We start from the raw sequence: 22,022 nt of genomic DNA, 5'->3' as shown, positions 1-22,022 counted from the left end.
TTAAGCATTTATTCCTTACAAAAGTACAGTGTGCTTTTTCAAGACAGGAGAATGGTATTGTTAAGCACTTGATCGAGTGGGTTTTGATGCAGTAGGAATACACAAGCTTTTAGGACCCAGGGTAAATCAATTTTCTTTTGTTCCATTCCTGGGACAAGAAGAAGGATAGGAACCCACCCTGAGTGAATTCAATCAGAGAGGTCGAAAAATGTTTTGCTTCTGATTGAATGGATAAAGAATTGGGCCTAGTCAGACATGACAATGCTAGAAAGGATCACCTATTTATAGTGAATTCTCCATATTGCAGCAGTTGTCCTGCCTGGCAAATCCTATCTTCTTTCACAACCCACCGACGACTGGAAACTTTCACCCCTAATACCCAGGGACACATGTCTTTAGATTTCTCACAAAAACTAGCAGAAAAGTGATGAGAACTGTTCTACCAAGTTACAAATCAAACCACAGTTTTAACAACCAAACTCTGCATGAAACATGACTTATATTAAATGGGGCAAACCCATAAAGACTGGAGATACATTTGTTTACAGACAGGGGAAAGCCTTATTATCTTACGGCTGAAGATATACTTTTTCTAACTGAGGACTGGGGATACCCTTGTTGTTTAAATACTGGTCATATCCTAGATGGGGGCTATTCTTGTCATTATGAACATCACATGTAACATGCCTGAACTTTTAGATCTTACTCTTCTCCAAACATATTACGTGCATTTACTTTAGTTCAATGTGTTTTGGCAAAGTTACCACGCGTAAATGAATCCAGTTTTAGTGAGTGCAAGGAGTTGGCCATACAACTGCATTTTGAAAATGGTGTTAAAACCAAACACTTCAAACTTGAATATGAAAGCGTACAGAAGTACAGACTCCCTTAAAATACACACAAGTACATGTTTATTTCAATACTATTTATCACCATACTTAAGAATTTCCCCATGTGTATATCCTATACTTAGGTAAATTTATCCTTGCAGTTTTCAGTCCTAATATCTGGCAGATGCTAGAAACTCGTTCCCGGACGTTCCCGGATCCAGGTCAACGAAGTCCTATATCTCCATTAGTAGATTGTTAATTACCACCGTCAGTGTAATCTATTTGTCTAGCTGTTGGCCATGCCTCTAACAGCCTGGGACTAGCTGCTGCTAAATTGGCCATGTAAGCAGGAAGGTGTTAAGGAAGGAAGCTTCCCTTCCTACATGGTTATTAATGGTGCAACTGATCTCTCCTGACCCCAGTTATTTCTAACTCTGACAGTCCTATCCATGTGTGAACTTTTGGGTCTCAAGAGAGGACTAAAATCAATATCAGTCAGGCTTACATTGTCCTTGGACAACATACGACATGTCCCCTGCTGTAGAATTCCTGCCTAACATATAACCATAACTCGCGATACAGGCTCACGTGCAATAGGATGTAAATACAAGTAACACACCATTGTACCTTGCCAATGATCTTAACCTGTGTGTCTTAGCATTCATGGTACACATGTATCTGAGGGTGATATCTAAGTTAAGCAAGTCGTACATAAAAACTTTTTGGAGGACAACCACATGTAAAATCATATAAATTTTTGTAATAAGACTAATATTTAATGCCATATTTAAGGCAATTTCAAATCAAGAAGGCCATATAGGTAGGCTTGAAAATAATGATCATATAAACGTGGAGAAATACTGCTGCACTTTTTATGTTGAGGAAATCTTAAAAATGTATTTATGTCATTGATGTTTAATGCCATACATGTTTTGTGGGATTTTTCACTTTAATATACAACGTTGATGGTCATGTTTATGGTTGGTGGACAAATCCCCCCCAAAAAAGAGAGATCACATAATTTTATAAATGTGGACTGGACAATACACAAAACCTGGGACTATTTTACACGTATACAACAGCCCCAGGTGAAACTTAATCAGCATGTTCCTTAAAGAAAATGATTCCTTTCTCATCAGGAATCAACTTATTTCACAAATAATGACAATACCCATATTTTCTCACACACACTTAGATGTAGATACTTAAGTAGGATAATTCCTGGGTAAGTACCACTGACAGGATGGCCCAACTTTTATCCTCCCACGGGGAGATCAGGATGAGGTAAACTGTTATTGTTTCTCAGAGCATGTTTTCACAGCACTCCCCCTCTACACTCTAATCCATCCCCAGCCATAACAATATGAAGCCTGTTTCCACATTCACCCACAGTAAATATTTCCCTGGCCTCTATCCCTAATCATCCCATTTATCAGAGAAAGGTTTTCCAATGGAAGTAATTCCTCATGCCCCCAACATCAATAAAACACACATAGAACTCCAGCAAACAGCCTAGCTTAAAACTTCCCAGTGCATTTTGTATAATACAAGGCATTCGTTACATACACATGTAAAGAAACCAGTCACTTCTAATATGGAAAAAGACTTCCAACAAGCCATGTCCGGGACAACATGGGTGTTTTTTGGCACCAGCCTATCTTCACCTTTTACACAAGAATTTTGAGCGTTAAATGGGATATTAGCTGGGAGTTGGATGGATCACCCCCTGGAAACTACTGGCACAAAGAGCCAGCAAAACACACAAAACAAACACAAATTCTGTTCTGTTTGGCATTCTCTTCCCTCGATGTTGTGGAAGACAAGACTATTAACCGTTATACCATCGCTTCAACAGACCTTGTTTACTTGACAAAAAAGCTGAGTTTACTAATTAGCAAATGCTCCAGTTGCCAGTGGAATGTGTGGAAAAATAACAGCTTGTCATCTGTCCAGCAAGAATGTTGCCTAATATCTCAGCTGTGGGAATGGAAAATTCACCAATCTTCAAAACTGTCCCAACAAAAATTCCTTCATTAAAATGTTCCCTGCAGTGTAACGAACATTTGATGTTTAAAAATGTCAATATGCTGTTATGTGTATTTACATATCAATGTTCTATTCAGGCTATATGAAACTACTCCAGTTACATGTAGTGTAATTTCATCAACAAAAGCCACACCAAAAATGCCTTTGTAGACTGAGGTAATATTACAGAGTAGTATAACTTGGCGGGCTCATACAATTATACCAAACCTCAATGTGAAAACAGTGCTGCACAATGTATGGTCACAGCAGGTGGTTTTCATGCATGTCAATTCTATGAGGTTGCTTATAATGGTAAATTGGATCAGAGTCCAAATGTCCAGTGTCTATCAAGCTAATTAAATGATATTATTTATTTATTTGTTTGATTGGTGTTTTACGTCGCACTCAAGAATATTTCACTTATACGACAGCGGCCAGCATTATGGTGGGAGGAAACCGGGCAGAGCCCATGGGAAACCCACGACCATCCGCAGGTTGCTCTCAGACCTTCCCACTTACGGCCAGAGAGGAAGCCAGCATGAGCTGGGCTTGAACTCACTGCGACCACATTGGTGAGAGACTCCTGGGTTATTATGCTGCGCTAGTGCGCTAACCGACTGAGCCACAGACGCCCCTTAAATGATATTAAAACCTGTTGGTAAATGAAATGATGTGCAAATGTGAAATTTTATCTAGCATACCAGCATTGCAACAAAAACTGAATGTCATATACAAAACGTAGAAAATATTCAACAGTCTCAGAACTGCTGATTCACCAATCAAACTGCCACAGGCTGATAGGAGAAAATGCTTGATATGGATATTTTAATGGAAGACATAAATGGGAAAAAATCTTAGCGTCATTATGCCACATGAATGCTCAAGACAACCCCATTTAATTAAATGAATAAACAGAAGATAAAATTGTGTGGATCAAAATGGGAATTACTGTGTTATATGGTTAATCAAGAAAAAACCACTGTTCAAGTGGATCTTTACAAACAAAATGTAAATGGGTCAAAATCTAGGAATTATTGTGGCAAATGGCCCTGTTTATGCAGTCTATCTCTACAGACTGCGGCGATTGCATCTGGCAGAAGAGCCCTTCAAGTAAGTGTTATTTTCACTGAAAAGGCATCCAAGATTCACTTAGGATAATGCCAGTCTACGTTTCTTTTTTTCCTCCAGCTACAACCACTGTGTTGTGAACTGATTCAGACAGTGCAGACGACCCTGAGAACTGTTTTAGCATTCAACCAGTGATCCCTTACCACAAAATAAATCTTGATCAGACTATTGTCCAGGGACCGCCGAGCTTCAAACACCTTAGTGTCTTTAGGGTGGGGTGGGGTGGGGAGGTGGTTATCATGATCGAGGCACATGGTACAACCCGCTCATAATCCCAGCTGAAATAGCGAGCTGATCTCTAGAGGTATCTACAACTAGCTGAGGCCAGATCTGTATCTAAAGAATGCAGCCCTCAAACGCACAGAGACACAGAGGCACAACGTCCGGATACCCAAGGGTATAACAAAGCTGTGCTCTTAACTTAAACAGTCATCATCCTTATCAAACTGCGTTGTAGTTAAATCCCTTCTGTTAAAGGTAGTAGATAATTAAAGTTACAAGATCAAAGATACAGACTTGCTCACATGGTCTGAATATTTTCAGACGAAGTTAATGTCAGAAGGAAATTTCTTATAAAATATCTATGGGACATATTCTTTAACTGTGAACATATCATTAAGGTATGTAGTTGCATGTGGGTATAAAATTACCTGAGGGCATTTTTTACATTTTAGAGTAACAAATAAGACAGTTAGAGAAAAGCTAATAGGAATGAAAGGAACAGAAACAAAAAAACTTCAGATAAACAGTAAAAGACATGTTTCTCTTTTTTGCATCATCTCATTGCAAGCCGAAAATGCATTAGCAAAATTATCTGCTCTGAATCGAAATCATCAAAATGTTTAATTATTTGATTGGTGTTAAACGCCTTGAAATCTTAAGAAAGAATTTTTAAAATTTATACATTTTTTTTTTAATCTGACAGGTGCTAAATGCTACACTAAAGAATGCCTATTGCAAGATATCTGGCTAACCTCTATACTAAGAACCGCATAGTGGGAAATGGATTAAAAGCTAAAATCTCATTGGTCAGGGGCCCTTTGTTTGAGCTCCTGAAGTTCTATTGCAAGACTTAAAACATTTACAAAAAAAAAAGCAGAAGAATTAACCTTCACAAAGTAACACATCATGTGCCAGCAGCTCACCTGTATAAGTGTAATGGACAAGAGCAGCCAGAGCCTCTGGATCCACGTCCTTCATCTGAATCTCCTCCATGGTGGCCTCGCGCACATCACTAGTAAACATGGCCGCAAAGTAATCGGAGGCAGCACTAAGAACCACCCGGTGGCCTGGGATTCGCTTGGATCCCGCTACCAGTATCACATCGCATAACTGTTTCTTGCTCACGTACATTTCCATTTTCTTCATCATGCGTTCACAATGGTTCAACGAGCGATATTCATCGCCTACGATATCGTCCATTCTTGAACAGTTGTAGTTGCCATAGGTATGGTGGACCAGGTACCTGGAAATAAGACAAAATGCTGGTTAGTTTCAGGTGAGCAACAAACTGATGGCACTTACAAGCTACCTTGTGTATGAACTCAAGGCACTTATGGAGAGATTCTTTCATTAACTTTAGGGAAGAATTGTCTAGATCGCTAGCACCGTTTATCATACAAATCATGTTCTTTTAAACTCTATTTCCTGGTCATATAAATCTGATAAGAAAGCTTCAAAAGAGTGTAAAAGTTAACATTTCACTTGTGCGAAAAAAAAAAAAAGTTTGCATTTAACGCATTTAAGTGTCACTTGGTACATATACAGTTACAAGCATGTCTGACAGCTCCTGACAGGGAAGTTCCTGGTACAATGTTATAAAATTCTACTAACAAAGGCTCAAGAGAATGACTTGGGTTTCAATGAAAACTTTTGACAAGGAAGAAATGATACACAGTTTTAAATAAACACCGTCCTGTGAATGTTGAAAAGTTTATCAGCAGTATCAAGACATGGCTGCTGCACCTGTCAGTTTTGGCTTAGGATTTTGATACAGTGATCATGGTGGAGGGTTTGGCCCAGAGAACATGGTTATCCAAGCAGTGGTAACAGGATTAAGTTGAGAGTTGGTGGGGAAAGAGAATAAGACAAACACCCTTCTGACGGCCAATCTGGGAAACTGGCTGATCTCCATAATAAACACTCTGTCAACAGTCAACACCCTGCAAGAGTCTCCTATTACCAAGACTCTCCTGTTACCAAATCGGCTTTAAATTAAGTGTGAAGTACATGTAATGGGGGAGAGAAAAATCCAGAAGAATTAAGCTTACAATTATTTGTAATTCATGAGGAAATTGTATACTCTTATATTGTTTCACGAAAGAGTTGCTGCATGACGGCATTTTAAGCCATTAACAGGAAGAATTTTATACACAAAAATGACTTTAAGTTCTTATTCAGCGAACTAGAACCTAACATGTCAATGGCGTAAGAAAGTGTATTTGAATACTATTAGTATAGCAGTCACCATCAAAAAAACGAGACGCCAGACTATAAGGGGTGTATCAAATCTGTAGACTTCAAGAGTCTAGTCAAGCATGAAGAAGCGACAGATGCAGCAGTAGCGTCTAGCCACATGGCAGTCATCGCTAACGCACGGTAATAATAAACACAGCACTGTTTTAATATCAGCAGCACAGTCATGTGTGTCTGCACTCTTAGTAAGCTGAAAACTAGAGCAATTTCAGAACGCACTGCTGTGTAATTGCTTGTATGCATGCACAGCTCCAAGCCGAAGCATGGCATTTCCAGGTTACATATGCACTTTATGACCGCGAGATTTGCACATACTGACAATTACTAGCTGGGCATGATTGGTATGGCTATCATAAATACCACAGTGTATGCCAAAGCTTTTACTATTTTGTTTGGTAGAGATATACATGTAGAAACCTGATTGAGCCATTTATTTGACTGGTGTTTAATCAAATATGCTGAAAATTTGTAGCTGCAACAAGCAGATATGTAAGAGTTGCAACAAACAGCTCCATTTTTCAGTTGTCTGTCAAATGTTTAACATGGATGATTTACTTGCGAGTGGTCCTGAGTGCAAGATGACATGAAAGCCAACTTTTGTGGGATGTGTCAGATATTGGGATTTTTGCACATTTTTTCACAGAAGAGGGTTGTCAAATTTATGCGAGAAGCAAACCACCCTTTGATTAATGTAAACGTACATGTACCTGAGAATGCCCTAGACTTGAAGCTTCAGCTGGAGAAGCAAAATCTGGATTCAACCATGACTTGGTCAATGGCCTGACATTCACGGTGAACCAGTGCTTCAAGTGTCTTAGCTAGTGAGTAGCCTGACATGCACAAAACTGGGACGTTATTGTATCTTGACCACATCTGTCAACCATTTGTTATATTGTGCATTCATTTTATTAAAGAGAAATATTATTTCCTGAGAGTATGTATTTCAGGATGCTCCTAAAATTGAAACATTTCAATTCATGCAATTAACACACTTGGATAGAAATTCTGAACCAAATAAACAATTTTAATAAGCATATTTTTACTCCATTACTATGGAAACATTTACAAATCCTAGAAGCATATTTACAGTCAATGGAAGCAACTGGAAACCAATTTGCACTGCCTGGAAACATATCTATAACAACTGGGAACCAATTTGCACTGCCCGGAAACATATATATATAATAACTAAAAACCAATCTGCACTGCCTTGAAACATACCTGTAATAACTGGAAACCAATTTGCACTGCCTGGAAACATATCTATAATAACTGGAAACCAATTTGCACTGCCCGGAAACATATATATATAATAACTAAAAACCAATCTGCACTGCCTTGAAACATATCTGTGATAACGGGAAACCAATTTGCACTGCCCGGAAACATATATATAATAACTAAAAACCAATTTGCACTGCCTGGAAACATATCTATAATGCATGGTAACAGTTACACTGCATGAAAGCATTATTCATCATGCCTGGAAACATATTCACCATGGCAGAATGTTTGATAGTGGATGTGAAATGTATTAACTACCATCAAGCTTTTTCACTCATGTGCATTGTATGCCAAGGTTTTCTTAACAGGTGCATGCAGTCAAGTCTTCTCCTTTCAAAGAACTTACAAATAAACAAGTAGGATTTTTTTCTCTGCACAACTTTGTTACATTACTCAGGCATTTCCCTCATTTTAATATGTTCTGGGTGAGTGACTTTAAGTGATAGTGAACAATGAAACCGATGGAATCGTTGGAGTGTGTTAAATGAGTAGAGGCACCACACGCTAGGATTTCAGTCTCACAGATTGGAATGCATGCACTAGCACATCAAATACACAACATATGCATTCATATAACTAAGATATTGATTAATTACGCCTCGTTGCCAGCCTTTAAAACATGCACTCGATAATGATCTAAAAAATGCAATCAGCACAACTGCCGGGAGTCCGTCATGACAGAAGTGACAAAGCCACAGAAAAAAACTGATCTGGACTATGCAATGCTGTCATGTCTATGGATCACCAAAGTTTTGATTACTTCCAGTACTGTATACATGCATTTTATTAAAGACAGAGACAGCCCCGCATAAAAACACGCTAGAGATGATATTTCAGTGCATTGTACACTGCTGTACAGATAATATCATCAAATAGATTTATGTATTTATCTGATCAATGCTTTTCATTATTTTCAGTAATAAGGCACATTAATGAATTTCATAAATACAAAATCAAAACAAAAAAAAATTTAAGAAATATATATTTCACATTTTCAATTTAATTCCTTTGCTAAAAGAGGATCAGCCTCAGTCCAAAGGCTACTTGGGCTTTTCTGCTTTTTAACTATCCAGTTATTTGAATATTTCTTAAATGATAAAATGAGTCTCACCCTAATAAAGACATTAATAATTACTATTCATGCAGTTTATCACACAGAAATTATATCAAATCATCTCCATTTGGAAAACTAATCATGGTTTTTTTTTTTTGAAAGAAATGAAAATGGAAGAGCATTGAAATTAATATTAATTAATTTATTTATGCCATACACAAGAATATTTCACTTACACAACAGTGGCTACTATTATGGTGGGAGGCAATCAGACAAAGCCTGGGGGGAAACCCACAACCATCTGCAGGTTGATGGCAGATCTTCCCACCAACCACAATTAATAAGACTGACTGTATCACATTTTTACAATAGAAGAGTGATTATGGTTTAATGTCACACATTCTTAGACGAGCATTTCCTATCTTCTTAAGGTAAATAATAAAATTAAATTAATTATATTAATTAAAAATACACGTTACAATCAATGTAGATGTAAACATGTCACCTGCAAGATCTCAAGGCCACTTTGTCCCATAATCCCAGGCTTTTCTTGGACAGCATTTGTGCTGGTGGAATGGTCGGTGGTCATGTGTGGTGGACAGTCTGGTCTAATTCTATACCCAGAAAACTGGCTTGACAGTCGACACGGCTTTACATCTCACAAACAGTCACTCACATGTCAACATTTCTGTTATTAAGCCCCTAAATCCAGATCACAATCCATGTGGGCCAAGGCGAAGTAACAGAGCCAGCATATAACAATTGACAGTCCAATAAAAAAAGGATTGTGCGATGTCCAAATGTCACCAAGCAGCGGCCAGCATGTTGATCAGTGGAGAGAAGCAAAGATCAGCTAGCCAAGGCCTGTTGTCAGAGGGGACAACTGTTGTATTACTGCCAGTCTGCTTGCTACATACAAGGCTCTCTCTCTCCTCAACCCACTCCTGCTTCCCTTCTCATAATAAACACATCAATATTTTCTCTGCTCTCCTGCACAGGGGTGACCACTCTCAAGGCAGGGCCTAGATAGTACTGAGTAAAGGAGGGGACAGCAGCTCTGGATGCGATCACCTGACAAGAGAGTCTTTATCCTCCCATCCTGGCTGTGGTAGTGGTTGTTGTCATCGCTCTTGCTACCACACAGACTCTCTCCCATTGGACCAGCCCTCTGCACTGACATTGATATGTAAATGTCTGAACATTGCGTCCATCCAGCCTCTTTTTTTTATGACCAGCTCAATTAGCGTGGAAATAATCAGAACACCAGAGCTGAAGAATAGCCTGTGTCTCCTTGAGGGACTGTGCTCTGGGAGATGTAGCAGCCGTTTCATTTTTTTTTTTTAACCCCTTAGGTGACAGGTACCCTCCGGCTGCTTTCCTGTGGTTCCACAGCCGATAATTCAGGGCCATTTGTACTAATTACATACAAGGTCTCACACCATGCTTTTATCTCTTTGGTAGACAGGCCATCAGCTGAAAGCCCTTGTAACCTTTCTGCAACACCTGCTATTACACTTAAACACAGAGAAAGCTTTTTTTTTTCTACAACGCTGGTTATCAGAACTGAGAGCTCCTAAAGTATACCACTCGCACACGGATTCATGACTGTACATCAATAAATAAAGAGGGTAAAAAGAATGACCCTGCCTACGAAACTGTCACATGCATGTATACATGTAGGGACAAGAAAGAATGAAGTTTGCTCGCTTTAATACTAAGATAGTACATGTACTTCAGCTCCACCACAGCTGTCAGAGAACCATAGATTTACTCATATGTTGGAAATTAGTTGATCCAATATCCTTGAAAAGGATCTCAAAGCAACATTTCCGAAAGTTTTGCATGCAAAAAAAAGAAGAAAATGAAAGAAAAAATATGAACTCACCACCATACCCTAGTGAACACCTGACCAGTAACATATTGTTTACCATAAATGCCTTGCGTGCAGTTTAGTATATGGCTTATGTGTGGTGGTTTTAATAGCTACCTCATGAAAGGAGATGAAAATGTTAAATGTTTAACTGAAACTTAACTATGGTTAATTTATATTTCTATAACTGACTGATACAACAGAAATTTACACTGGTAAGTGGAGATAGAAGGAGTCTGTGCAATATGGGTCAGTTATATATAGGTCACGTTTCAGCAACCAACAGTCACATAAGGGTAGACATGGCCATCAAACTGCCATAGATACAAGAGCTGTATCAGAGTTAAGCCAGGGGAGAGAAGCCTTCTCAGTCTGAAGGATGCTCTGATTAAATAAACACAGATCCATTTGTCCAGCTATCAGTGTGTGTATATCGTCTGCAGGCCAGCTGCCTAGCAAGGCTACAATCTGGGGTAACCCTCCCAGAAAAACATACATTAGCAAGTAGTAATTACCCACGTTTAATTAGTGTTGATACTTGATAGGAAGCAGGGTGGATGGCATAACCTGATAAATTAGTATTTTGGGAATAGCTGTAATCTTATACCAGCAGAACAGAACTAGTCCCTTATCCGACCTTAACAAAAAAAAAAAATGTCAGAACAAAGGCAATGAAAACATACGAGTCCTTCCTACAAATCACTACACTTGTGCATTTCGTTTTTTCCCTCATTTACCACTAGTGAAATTGACATCTGAATATTTAGAGGGTGCTATTTGATTTAGTAATATGTATTTCACAGGTAAATGTGCAAAAATTTAAAATCCATTTAACACAAGTCCTGAAGAGAGATTTTAACTCTCTTTATTGATGAATGCTTACAGTGGAATACATAACCACAGGACCTGAATACAAAAAAAAAGTTTCCTCTCTTAAGGCACATGCCACCTGAGCTATGGTGTAAAACCCTTCGGCCAAAACAGTCTACACTGTTGTTTTACAGGCAGAATAAATCTTTTTCTAATGTTGGAAGAGGGAATAAAAATAAAACTCATCTAATTTCTGGGAAATGTGGACTGTCCCAGCAATTTTTTTTTTCTGTTGAAGACATATTTACATGATCGGAAATCTTTGAAAAACTGGAATATCAAGAAAAGTATCAATACCAGAAAAAATAAAACGCTGGACTTTCAGTTTGATTTTTATTCCTATTTTTGGATTTTTTAGAATCAACCTGTAAAACACAAAATAAAATTGGTGCCACCTTAACTCCTGTCAGTATGATGATGTCTTCCCTGTGTAAACTGGTATAAGACAAGTCTGATCAAGTGAAATCTGGCTGGATTCAGGCTAAAGATAAAGGCTTGACACTTTTTACAGGGGCGGTTTGATAATGATTGCAGTTGCAATGTTTATAAATTATGCATCTGCAAGAAATTAGTCAAGCGCTGATAAATGATCTTGCGAAGTTTGCGAGTGCAAAGTTGAATCAGCCTAGCAGGATGACAAGCGTCCACGGCCAAAGTTTACGCCAACCTATTACAGATGTTGTCTCTTTGTCTCTTCAGAAGCAATTAGAAATTTAACATCAAATTGAGAATGGACATTAAAAAAAATCCAAGAGGGATTGAGACACTGATGGAGACAGACTATGACAATGGATAATATGAGGGTAGAGAGGAGAAAGCAATCACACGATGAATCTATGAGTCACAATGATAAATATGGCACGATACATACATTGCATGACAACTGTTTATGCGCAGGTCTTTTCATCAAACAGCAATATCGTTGTTTGATACACATACACTCTTGCATAATTTCATGTATATATATATAAATACGTTCTACACAAATACATTTAAAATCTATCTTTAAAACGTATGAGATGCGTCAGTTCACAAGCTATAAAAAACACAGTTCAGTCAAATCATAATTACTTCATCAAAGCAATTGCACTAAAAATGCCTTGACCTTCACCCATCGCATCCCACCCTTCCTCCCTCCCTCCCTTTATCACTGTCAATTGACAACAAGGTTTGTGCACTGATATTCTCTTTCACCAGTACAATGTAACATACATGTACAAGTCTCCATATCAAGCACACAACCTTCCCTAATGTAAATCAACATCACTCTTTGCTTGTTTTTCTTATAGAAAATCAAATAAATGCATGCATTTTGGTCCAAGTTAAAAAAAAAAAAAAAATGCACATACATTGTATGTAAAGGATCTCCAGCCATGACTGAAGTCTGATACCAGTCGCTTACTGGTTCAGCTATTGAGATTTATACCTACACTGAAATACACCAAACCAATATAACAGTCACACAAGCTAAAACAGAAGACAAAGATTCTATTCACACCTAAAAAGTCCCACATTCTCCCTTGATTGTGATTAGTGATATATTAGATCACAAAGATACATGGAAAACATTATACAGACATAATGACTTGATTCTCTTACGTCCAAGGAAATTGAAAAAGCATGAACCCGTTAACTAAAGTTTTGCCCTAACTGCTAATCTGGGGTCATTCTAGAAGGATCCAACAACAGCAACTTCATTACCCTATCACACTTTATCTTTCTTAATGCTAATTTAAGGCATCAAATTATGATATCCTCAAGGGAACTTGGAAAAAAAAAATCCATATCTTTATCTCCAGTCGAGCCTTTGTTGTGACAAAAGCACATAAATTATGTGGTCCCATATCATTTAAAATTATCAAAAACTTTCAAACAAAATTTGCATAATTGGGCTTAGCTGTGCATTAACTTCTTTCATTTTGATTATCAGGTCATAGCCTGGTAACTCAGAGAATAGCCTAAGGTTTATGACATTCAGGGTCTGATTATAAAGGAGATGCTTATAAACACCGGCCACAACATTCTTATAAATACCGGCCACAATATGCTTATCAACACTGGCCACAATATGCTTATCAACACTGGTCACAATACGCTTATGAACACCGGCCACAATACGCTTATAAACACCGGCCACAATATGTTTATCAACACTGGCCACAATATGCTTATAAACACTGGCCACAATATGCTCATAAACACCGGCCACAATATGCTTATCAACACCAGCCACAATATGCTTATCAACACTGGCCACAATTAAAACATATTTCCACCATGTTATTTCAACCCTTTCCAGTACACACAAACACATCTGTGTTAACATCTATGCATAATTTACCACCGAATCCTATCCATCAAAAATATCTCATTAAAAGGCATAATCAAGCATGAAATAAAGTACACATATCAGAGTTTGTCAATGTCATTATGTCAACAAACTACTTCCATATTTTGCTAATTAAGCTTAGTTACCAGGCTTTTCATCAATTCCAAAGAACTTGAGCCCTATAAGTTACATAACTTTGCAGCAGTTTTCAATCAAGACTAATTGAGCATGTGTCAAGACATTTTGACATGAACAATGTATACCGACACTGTATTTCGCCAACAGTATGGTGTAAAAATGCACTTTCAGAAGCACATGCAGGCGTTAAACTGACACTTAAAATGTCAACACTTAAAGTTTTTGTGACAAGAAATAAATCAAACTTCACAATGAACCCTTAAGTGGTCCTATAAGGTGGATAAACTGCTCAGAATCCCACAATACGCACCACTGGAAAAATGGTAAACTTTACACAAAATATTTATTTATTTCATTCATGTTTTACGCCATACTCAAGAATATTTCACTTATATGACAGTGGCCAGCATTATGGTGGAAGAAAACTGGGCAGAGCCCAAGGGAAACACATGTTGCTGACAGACCTTCCCACTACAGCCGGAGAAGAAGCCAGCATAAGCTGGCCTTGAACGCACAGTGAGTGCATTGGTGAAAGGCTCCCCGAACATTATGCTACGCCAGGGTGCTAACCAACTGAGCCACAGAGGCCCCCAATGCACAAAATACAGTACAAGTATATATGTGTTTGTCCAAATGTGCGAAGTCTTGAAGTTATGTTGTGTACAGTATAAACCTGTGTGACTGAATCTGATGTTGCACTGAACTGATTAAAGACACCTTGTAGCGATATACTACAGAAGATAAATTTAGCCTGAGACTTAAATAGCACCATGCAATTCCTGTATGGTTACTGAGTAAAGTCGTTCAGCTGTGGAGTAAGGCATTATGATCACTTCACCAGTTTCATACGGCTTTTGAAAAATGAGGAAAGTAACAAATTAGAGTACATCTAAAATGACATGAAGATATCTGCTGGAAATCCTAAGAATAAGCTAGTTAAGGAATTCATTTACATGTAGAATGAAGCCACCTATGTACAAAAGATCAGGAATTAAATCTCTGTAGATAACAGACTCTGATGTGTTATTATCTGAAGAAAGGGACTACATATATAGAACTGTAGATAAGAGCCTCTGATGTGTTATTATCTGAAGAAAGGGACTACATATATAGAATTGTAGATAACAGACTCTGATGTGTTATTATCTGAAGAAAGGGACTACAAATATAGAACTGTAGATAACAGACTCTGATGTGTTATTATCTGAAGAAAGGGACTACATATATAGAACTGTAGATAACAGACTCTAATGTGTTATTATCTGAAGAAAGGGACTACATATATAGAACTCTATACTTCACAAGTCCAGGTAATAAACAGCTGAGCACAAAAGTTCTAATGAAATCATACATACATGTACATAACACTTATTCCTATTTAGAAAGATGATACTGCATTTCACCAAAATTTAGCATTTCTCAAGTGTCAAATTATGCTTCCTCTGACTGATGCATCAACTTTAAAAGCTCACTTATTGTTTTTGTTGTGAAGTTTGACTAAATGTCTTATCTGGAAATCTAATGTGTTGGCATCGAAAGTATGATTTCAGGGTCTTGATCACCTTCAGATATTCTTATATATATATATATGTATATATATATATACATATATATATATATATAAGAACACATTCTGTACTTAGTTAGAGCATCATGACACCATATGTTGATAGAGAACAACTACTTGATTGTGTGAAGTAAGAAAGGTATATAAACAAACTGGGATCAAGTACCACTACCGCAAAAACTTCTGACGCATGTCCCTCTACTAACAAAAAGGAGCAAAAGTCGTGTGTCAATAACTGACAAAAGTAACAAAAATCTGTCATCCGTTATCAGATATTTTTTCTAGTAGAAGTTAAAAGTAGTAGCATGACTCACTAACCGCAGAATACATTCTTTTCTTTTGATAGGAAATGATAAGTTGATTAAAATCTGTTCCGCTGTCACTTTGCAGTTAGCTTTCATACAACAATGACAACATTTAAGCTGTACCAGTTTGAATTATAAAAAGGTCCTCCAAATGCCAGAAGGACATGATTTTTCCCCAGTGTTTTTAACAAGGGGCTTTAGTATTTTAATAGGGTCAACGTTCAAGAGACTGGGCTAAGCGTACAAAGGGAGTTAGGGATCAAGGTAAACAGCTGCCAACTTTTCGGGTCTTTGGACTGCATGGGGACAGTAATTGGATTCCTTGGCAGCACGACAAAAGAGCGATATTCCACTTCATCAATTCTACCTATCCTCGTGAGTTCCAGGTAAAGTGGTCTTAACAACATTTGATACACTCAATGAGCCTAGATAATTCCATATCAGTTGACAACGCATGGACTATTATGGGTAAAATAAACGTGCATTCCTATTGTGAAACACAAGCACATTTCTTATAAATCACAGAACGACATTACCTTAGAACAGAACTTTTTAGGTTTGGCAAGTCAATGATGATACCAACACAGCCCGGTATGTGTGTAAAACAAGTGTATGTATGCATGTCTTAAGACTCTTTTACAGTTTTATCCATATAAACTGAAAGCCAGTCCTTAATTAAAATAAAGTCTCTAATATTGTTGGAGAACTGGAGTGCATGCATCCACAACATACAGACACGTACACAGGAAGCAACACTTGTATAATTGACAACATTCTTCCTGAAGATTGTATGATTTTTATTTAATGCTCTACTCCTGACTTTTTCACATATAATGGTCCCTAGTTTTATGAGAGGAGGAAAGCAAACCTTTGGGAAGTGATTCAAGATCTTCCCTAGGATTCGTTTATTTATTTATTTGACTGGTGTTTTATGTCATACTCAAGAACATTACGACGGCGAAGTCAGGAAGAAACCCATAACCATCCATAGGATGCTGAGGGGCCTTGCCTAATATGGCTGGAGAGGAAGCTAGCATAAGCTGGACTTGAACTCATAGCAACTGCATTGGTAAGAGCTTCCCTATGAAATGTGCAGACTGCCACAACATACAGGTGGAGAATGAGTGTTCTTCAACGTTGTTGCATTGCAAAAACAGTCACATAAATGCTAGCAACCACTTAATGTCTCCAAGGCCAGTACAAAAACCAGGAGCGGAGATATTCTACAAATTCTCTGCCCAAGGCTTAGACTGAACTGCAATTCATGTGCCTTGTGGTTGGGAGCTGAGCACCTTTGCTCACTAAACTACATGTACATCGAGCTCCTGCTTCTGTGTTGATTCAAACTTTATCCTCGAGCGAATGATTAAAAAAAAAAAAATTGAAAAAAACCCCTAGAAATTGGGTGCGCATGAAGATATCTGTCTTTCTTGATTGTTTTTAAACTGTGACTAAGCAGCTCTACAAGTCGTCTGTTCTGTCCCTCTGCATCCTATCTTTTAACATGTGACCTGAGTGCAAGACAACATGATACCCTGTGCTTGTTGAAGCAAGGTGTTAAATTTATTTGTTTGATTGGTGTTTTGCACCATACTCAAGAATTTTTCACTTATACAACCATGGCCAGCATTATAGTGGAAGGAAACCGGGCTCATGGAAGCCCACGACCATTCGCAAGTTGCTGCAAGACCTTCCCACATCTGGCTGGAAACAAGAAATAAAGGGATGGACCTGCAGCCTAGAGTGTCCTAAATTAATTCATATGTCTGGTGTGTGACAAGTTGACACAGAGAAGTTGCAGGTGGGAGAAGAAGGTCATGATTAGATCATTATAATTGACAAAACTAAATAATCTCTTACTGGTATCTTATTGCATGGGTCAATTTGTTGGTATATGTCACAACTATTGCAAATTCTCTCGTTTTTTTTTGAGGGGGGGGGGTGGTGTTGGTGGTGTAATTTTAATTTGCAGTATCAATGTCATAAAAACAGACAAACAGTTTACATGATAACATCAGTGATTTTTTAATAAACAAATAACATCTCTTAACATGATGTGTTATGAACTCAATTAAAATGGATATCAACGTATAAAAGAAATTTGTGGAGTAAAAGCTGCAGCTGCATTCTGCTACGCTGGAGGCATTAACCTGGTTCAACAGTATATGGTTATACCATTGTATACTGTTTTACTTTGTAGTAAACTCATTTTTTAACTTCCTTTAATACTGTACCTGTTTGGTAAGTGTAGCATTAAATGTTTCTCTTATGAGAAAACTGCATACATGATATATATTTTCAGATTATTTTTAAACTTATTTAAATTAAATGCGCCTTTGGCCATTAGTGAATAGAAAGCTACATGTATATCGTGCACATCACTTTAATATGGTGTAATTCTGAAAAACAGCCTGTGGGCAGACGGTTTGTAATACTTCATCTTCTTACTCATTTTCAGTTTGAAACACCTATACAGCCATTTTCAACCTTAGTGCATGATCCGTTTTTCGCTTCACAATTAGATTATGAAGTAATTAACAACATACATAATTCAATAAATGGTAACTTAAAATGCTTATTTATGACGTACCAGTGCACCATATTGGTGGAGAAAATGATGGACTGCGAACAGTTTAAATGCTCACCATGATTCATTATAAGAGAAGGTTACAAACATACATGTACTGTTACACATACATGTCCCATTACATAATAATAATAATAACATCTATCTTGTAACTCATTATTTTATCCTTCACAAACCCCTTACCTTACTAACAAAACAATATAATAGAAAACTTTATGCTGTCGGAGAACTGTAGGTACAGAGCTACAGTACTTAAAACATTACTTTGGAAGACATATATATTACCCATTCCTTCTTTGAGAGATACAAAGCTTACAACTGTAAGAAAAAAATTCATATATATTCATATATAAATATATATATATATATATATACATATATATATATATATATATTTATTTATTTATTCATTTATTTATAGTACATATGCAGGTATGCTGTGTTTTGGGACTTTCATTGTATATACATATACATGTTAACTTAATAGGAGGCAGTTCACACATTCACAAAAATTGATGGGTGATTCAATAGTTCAAATTTATTTAATACTTCAGACACTTTCATTCATATGATACATCCCATCAGAAAAGGAAACAAAGTTTAGTTAATACATGGAGTATGTGGAGTAAATACCTTTTAGGTGGGTTACGTTTGACCGGTGGGGTCGCCATGTCCTGTCCAATACTCCCTTGGCTTCCTTCACAGTACTTAATATATGTCAGCACATTGGGACTTAGGAAAGCAGTAACAAAACTTCTATCACCACACAGGTCTATTATACCTTACATAAGGCAACATATCCTGTCATGTAATGATTCTCAGTGACTCAACAACACTATAGGTGTGTCTCATGGAATACACAACTTTTGCCAGGTTAATGATTTTTCAACCTCAGGTAAGACAGAGTTACCACCTGTCGTATTTGCAGCTGCCCTTCTTCACCACATGTGTGTCTCAGGGACTGAAGCAATGACATCCACCACGATACACCCAGAGGTCAAGCGTCCTGGAATACCCAGTCAGTCCGAGCTTGACATGTAGTAACACATCACACCTGGCTAACACTGTCCCATATCTATAAAACCTGGCTCCTTCACTGGCTGGCTGGCTGGCTGGCTGGCCGGCCAGGGGAAAACCCTCAGGCACACCTGTCTGTCCCTCTTGACACAGAAGTTTATCAGCTCATCATCACAGCTTACATGCTACCATGTAAACCCTGAAGTGATCAGCTCCAGCAGTTTGCATGTTGACTCATAAGAGTTGGCTTCTACATGTACTTCATGGCCAGTCTGATCTAAGGACCTTCCCCCTGACCTGGGGCAGCTACAACAGGTGAGAGAGTCAAGGTAAGGCCTCGTCAAGGTCTGGTCACTGACAGGACGATCAACCTGGCCCTGTCACAAGGCCATATAGAGCACTGGCTGTACACTGTCAACTGCTACGCCTCACATCTCACCTCAGCTGAAGGTTTTGCACCCATCCACCTTAGAAACAACAATAGCTGGGGCTTGCCTCATTTAACTTGGATAGGGGTGATGGGGCAGTGGAGTTAGGCGAAGCATTGCCTGCAGGTGACTTGACAATTCAGACTATCTCAACCTATATACATCATCTTAATAAAAAAATACTCACTTCCCTAAATCCTAAATAATTTTGCAGATAAACGAGCAACTCTCAATGAGATTTATGCACCTTTTTAAACTGATTTTAGATACAATACTACTGTGGTTGGGTTAGTCAATTTTTGGCACTTTAATAAACATCTTGCAAACATGCGATAAGGTTGAAGACTTAAAGTACATGTAGCTCTGGCCTATTATAACCATCGGTACACTGAGAAAAAATTTTACTATCCAATACAAACACATCAAGTCACCAAAAGGACATAAAGCCGCAAGATTTTTATGAACATTCTCTAATTAAATTGAGTGAGTGAGTGAGTGAGTGCTTGGGGTTTAACGTCGTACTTAACAATTTTTCAGTTATATGACGACGAAGGAGTCCTTAGAGTGCATGTAATGTGCCTCCTTGTTGCAGGACGGATTTCCACCGCTCTTTTATTTAGCGCTGCTTCACTGAGATGCCTTACAGAAGGCAAGTAAGCCGCCCCACTTGAGTCATTATACTGGTACGGGTCAGCCAGTCGTTGCACTATCCGCTTCATGCTGTAAGCGAGGAAGTTGCTCTTTTGAAGGTCTTAGGTGTGACTCGACCTAGGATTGACCCTGGATCTACCGCTCCCGAAGCGGACCTCTAATTAAAGGTCTAACAGCACACAAATGGTTGAGTACATGTACTTGTTTATATAGATACATGTATATGTCTTAGTTAGCAATCAGGTGGGCAACACATAAATAACCCAGCCAGCTGACCCAGATCTTAATGCAGCTATGTCCCCCCTCCTTCACTGACCTCAAACTTTGTTCAGCTTACTCACTAATAGCTTTCCTATCACACCAGTAAATAAAAAACTCATTCATTTTCTACTCTGACAGTTGGCAGAGTTTTTTTACCCTGTATTTCTGCCATGCATACTAAATAGAGGGAGGATTTGAAAGTGCATGAGCTGATGCCTGGACCCAGGATGACTAATCCCACCTCCCCCCTCTCCTTTCCCCCGAGTCTGCCTGTATTAACCTCTTCAACACACATACTGCATCAATACAGCCTGTTTTATCCCCAACCCCCTGACCTTAGGCCTTTGTTTTACACTCATTGCACCCATCTCCACTCAGCACACAATATGAACTGCCTTGCATGGTTATCCAACTCCACCCTTAATTGTATACATATTTTTCCATTCTCATTACACACACACACCTGCACAATCCATATAAACTTTATATTCACCTTTTTTTCCTGGATTATAAATAAACAATTTACTAAGACTGTCGCTAATTCTCCAGACTAAATATTATAAATATGTGTCCACAGGTATGCAAATACATGCAGTAAAAGCCACAGCGTACTTTTTAGGTGCGCAGAATTCTGGAACGCTGAGGACATAGTTTTAAATAGAGATAACACTGCTAGGGATGTTAACCACAAAAATAACCAGTATTCATTTTCAGCTACAGATGTTGTTGCTTTTTATATTTATATTTCATGACCCACTCAAGCAGTGGTCAGGTTCAAGGGTGACAGAAACAAGGCAGAGTCCAGAGCTAGCTGGAAAGAGTTGTCTCTTTTACCAGGGGCCTCCTGCACAACACAACTGTAGCCAAAGTTGACTGTAACTACCATGGCAAAATATGCCTTTTAACATGTGTCGCCATAGCAGTTACAATCTTCTTAGCCTAGGATCTCTTTGTGTTCATGGCACGCCCCCAGAGCCTCTCTCTACCAAGTCCCTGGTGTGTTAACCTGGTACACCTTAGTGATTTCAATCACATAAACGTTTATCTACCACTCAGAAAATGTTGGTGTTAAATATCTTCAAATACAAAATACCGCTCATAATTCCCAGCTGCAATGGGAGTTACAAGCATATAGACATCATGTAACACAATGCTTTTTCACATATAGCCCTGGGGTATATAAACTAGACGTTCTGTATACAT

At 38.2% G+C, this 22,022-nt stretch overlaps 1 protein-coding gene across 1 annotated transcript in view; it reads right to left on the bottom strand.

The window, feature by feature from the left end:
• Positions 1 to 22,022, bottom strand: part of LOC135474015 (kelch-like protein 5) — a 66,510-nt gene that overhangs the window by 17,001 nt on the left and 27,487 nt on the right. The window contains 1 exon segment of the mRNA XM_064753996.1: positions 5,129 to 5,448. Coding sequence (XP_064610066.1) covers positions 5,129 to 5,448 — 320 coding nt within the window.

The sequence above is a fragment of the Liolophura sinensis genome, chromosome 8, assembly GCF_032854445.1.
Source record: "Liolophura sinensis isolate JHLJ2023 chromosome 8, CUHK_Ljap_v2, whole genome shotgun sequence".
Taxonomy (NCBI): domain Eukaryota; kingdom Metazoa; phylum Mollusca; class Polyplacophora; order Chitonida; family Chitonidae; genus Liolophura; species Liolophura sinensis.
The sequence above is the reverse complement of the archived record's forward strand: the minus strand, read 5'-3'. Positions and strand labels throughout refer to the sequence as shown.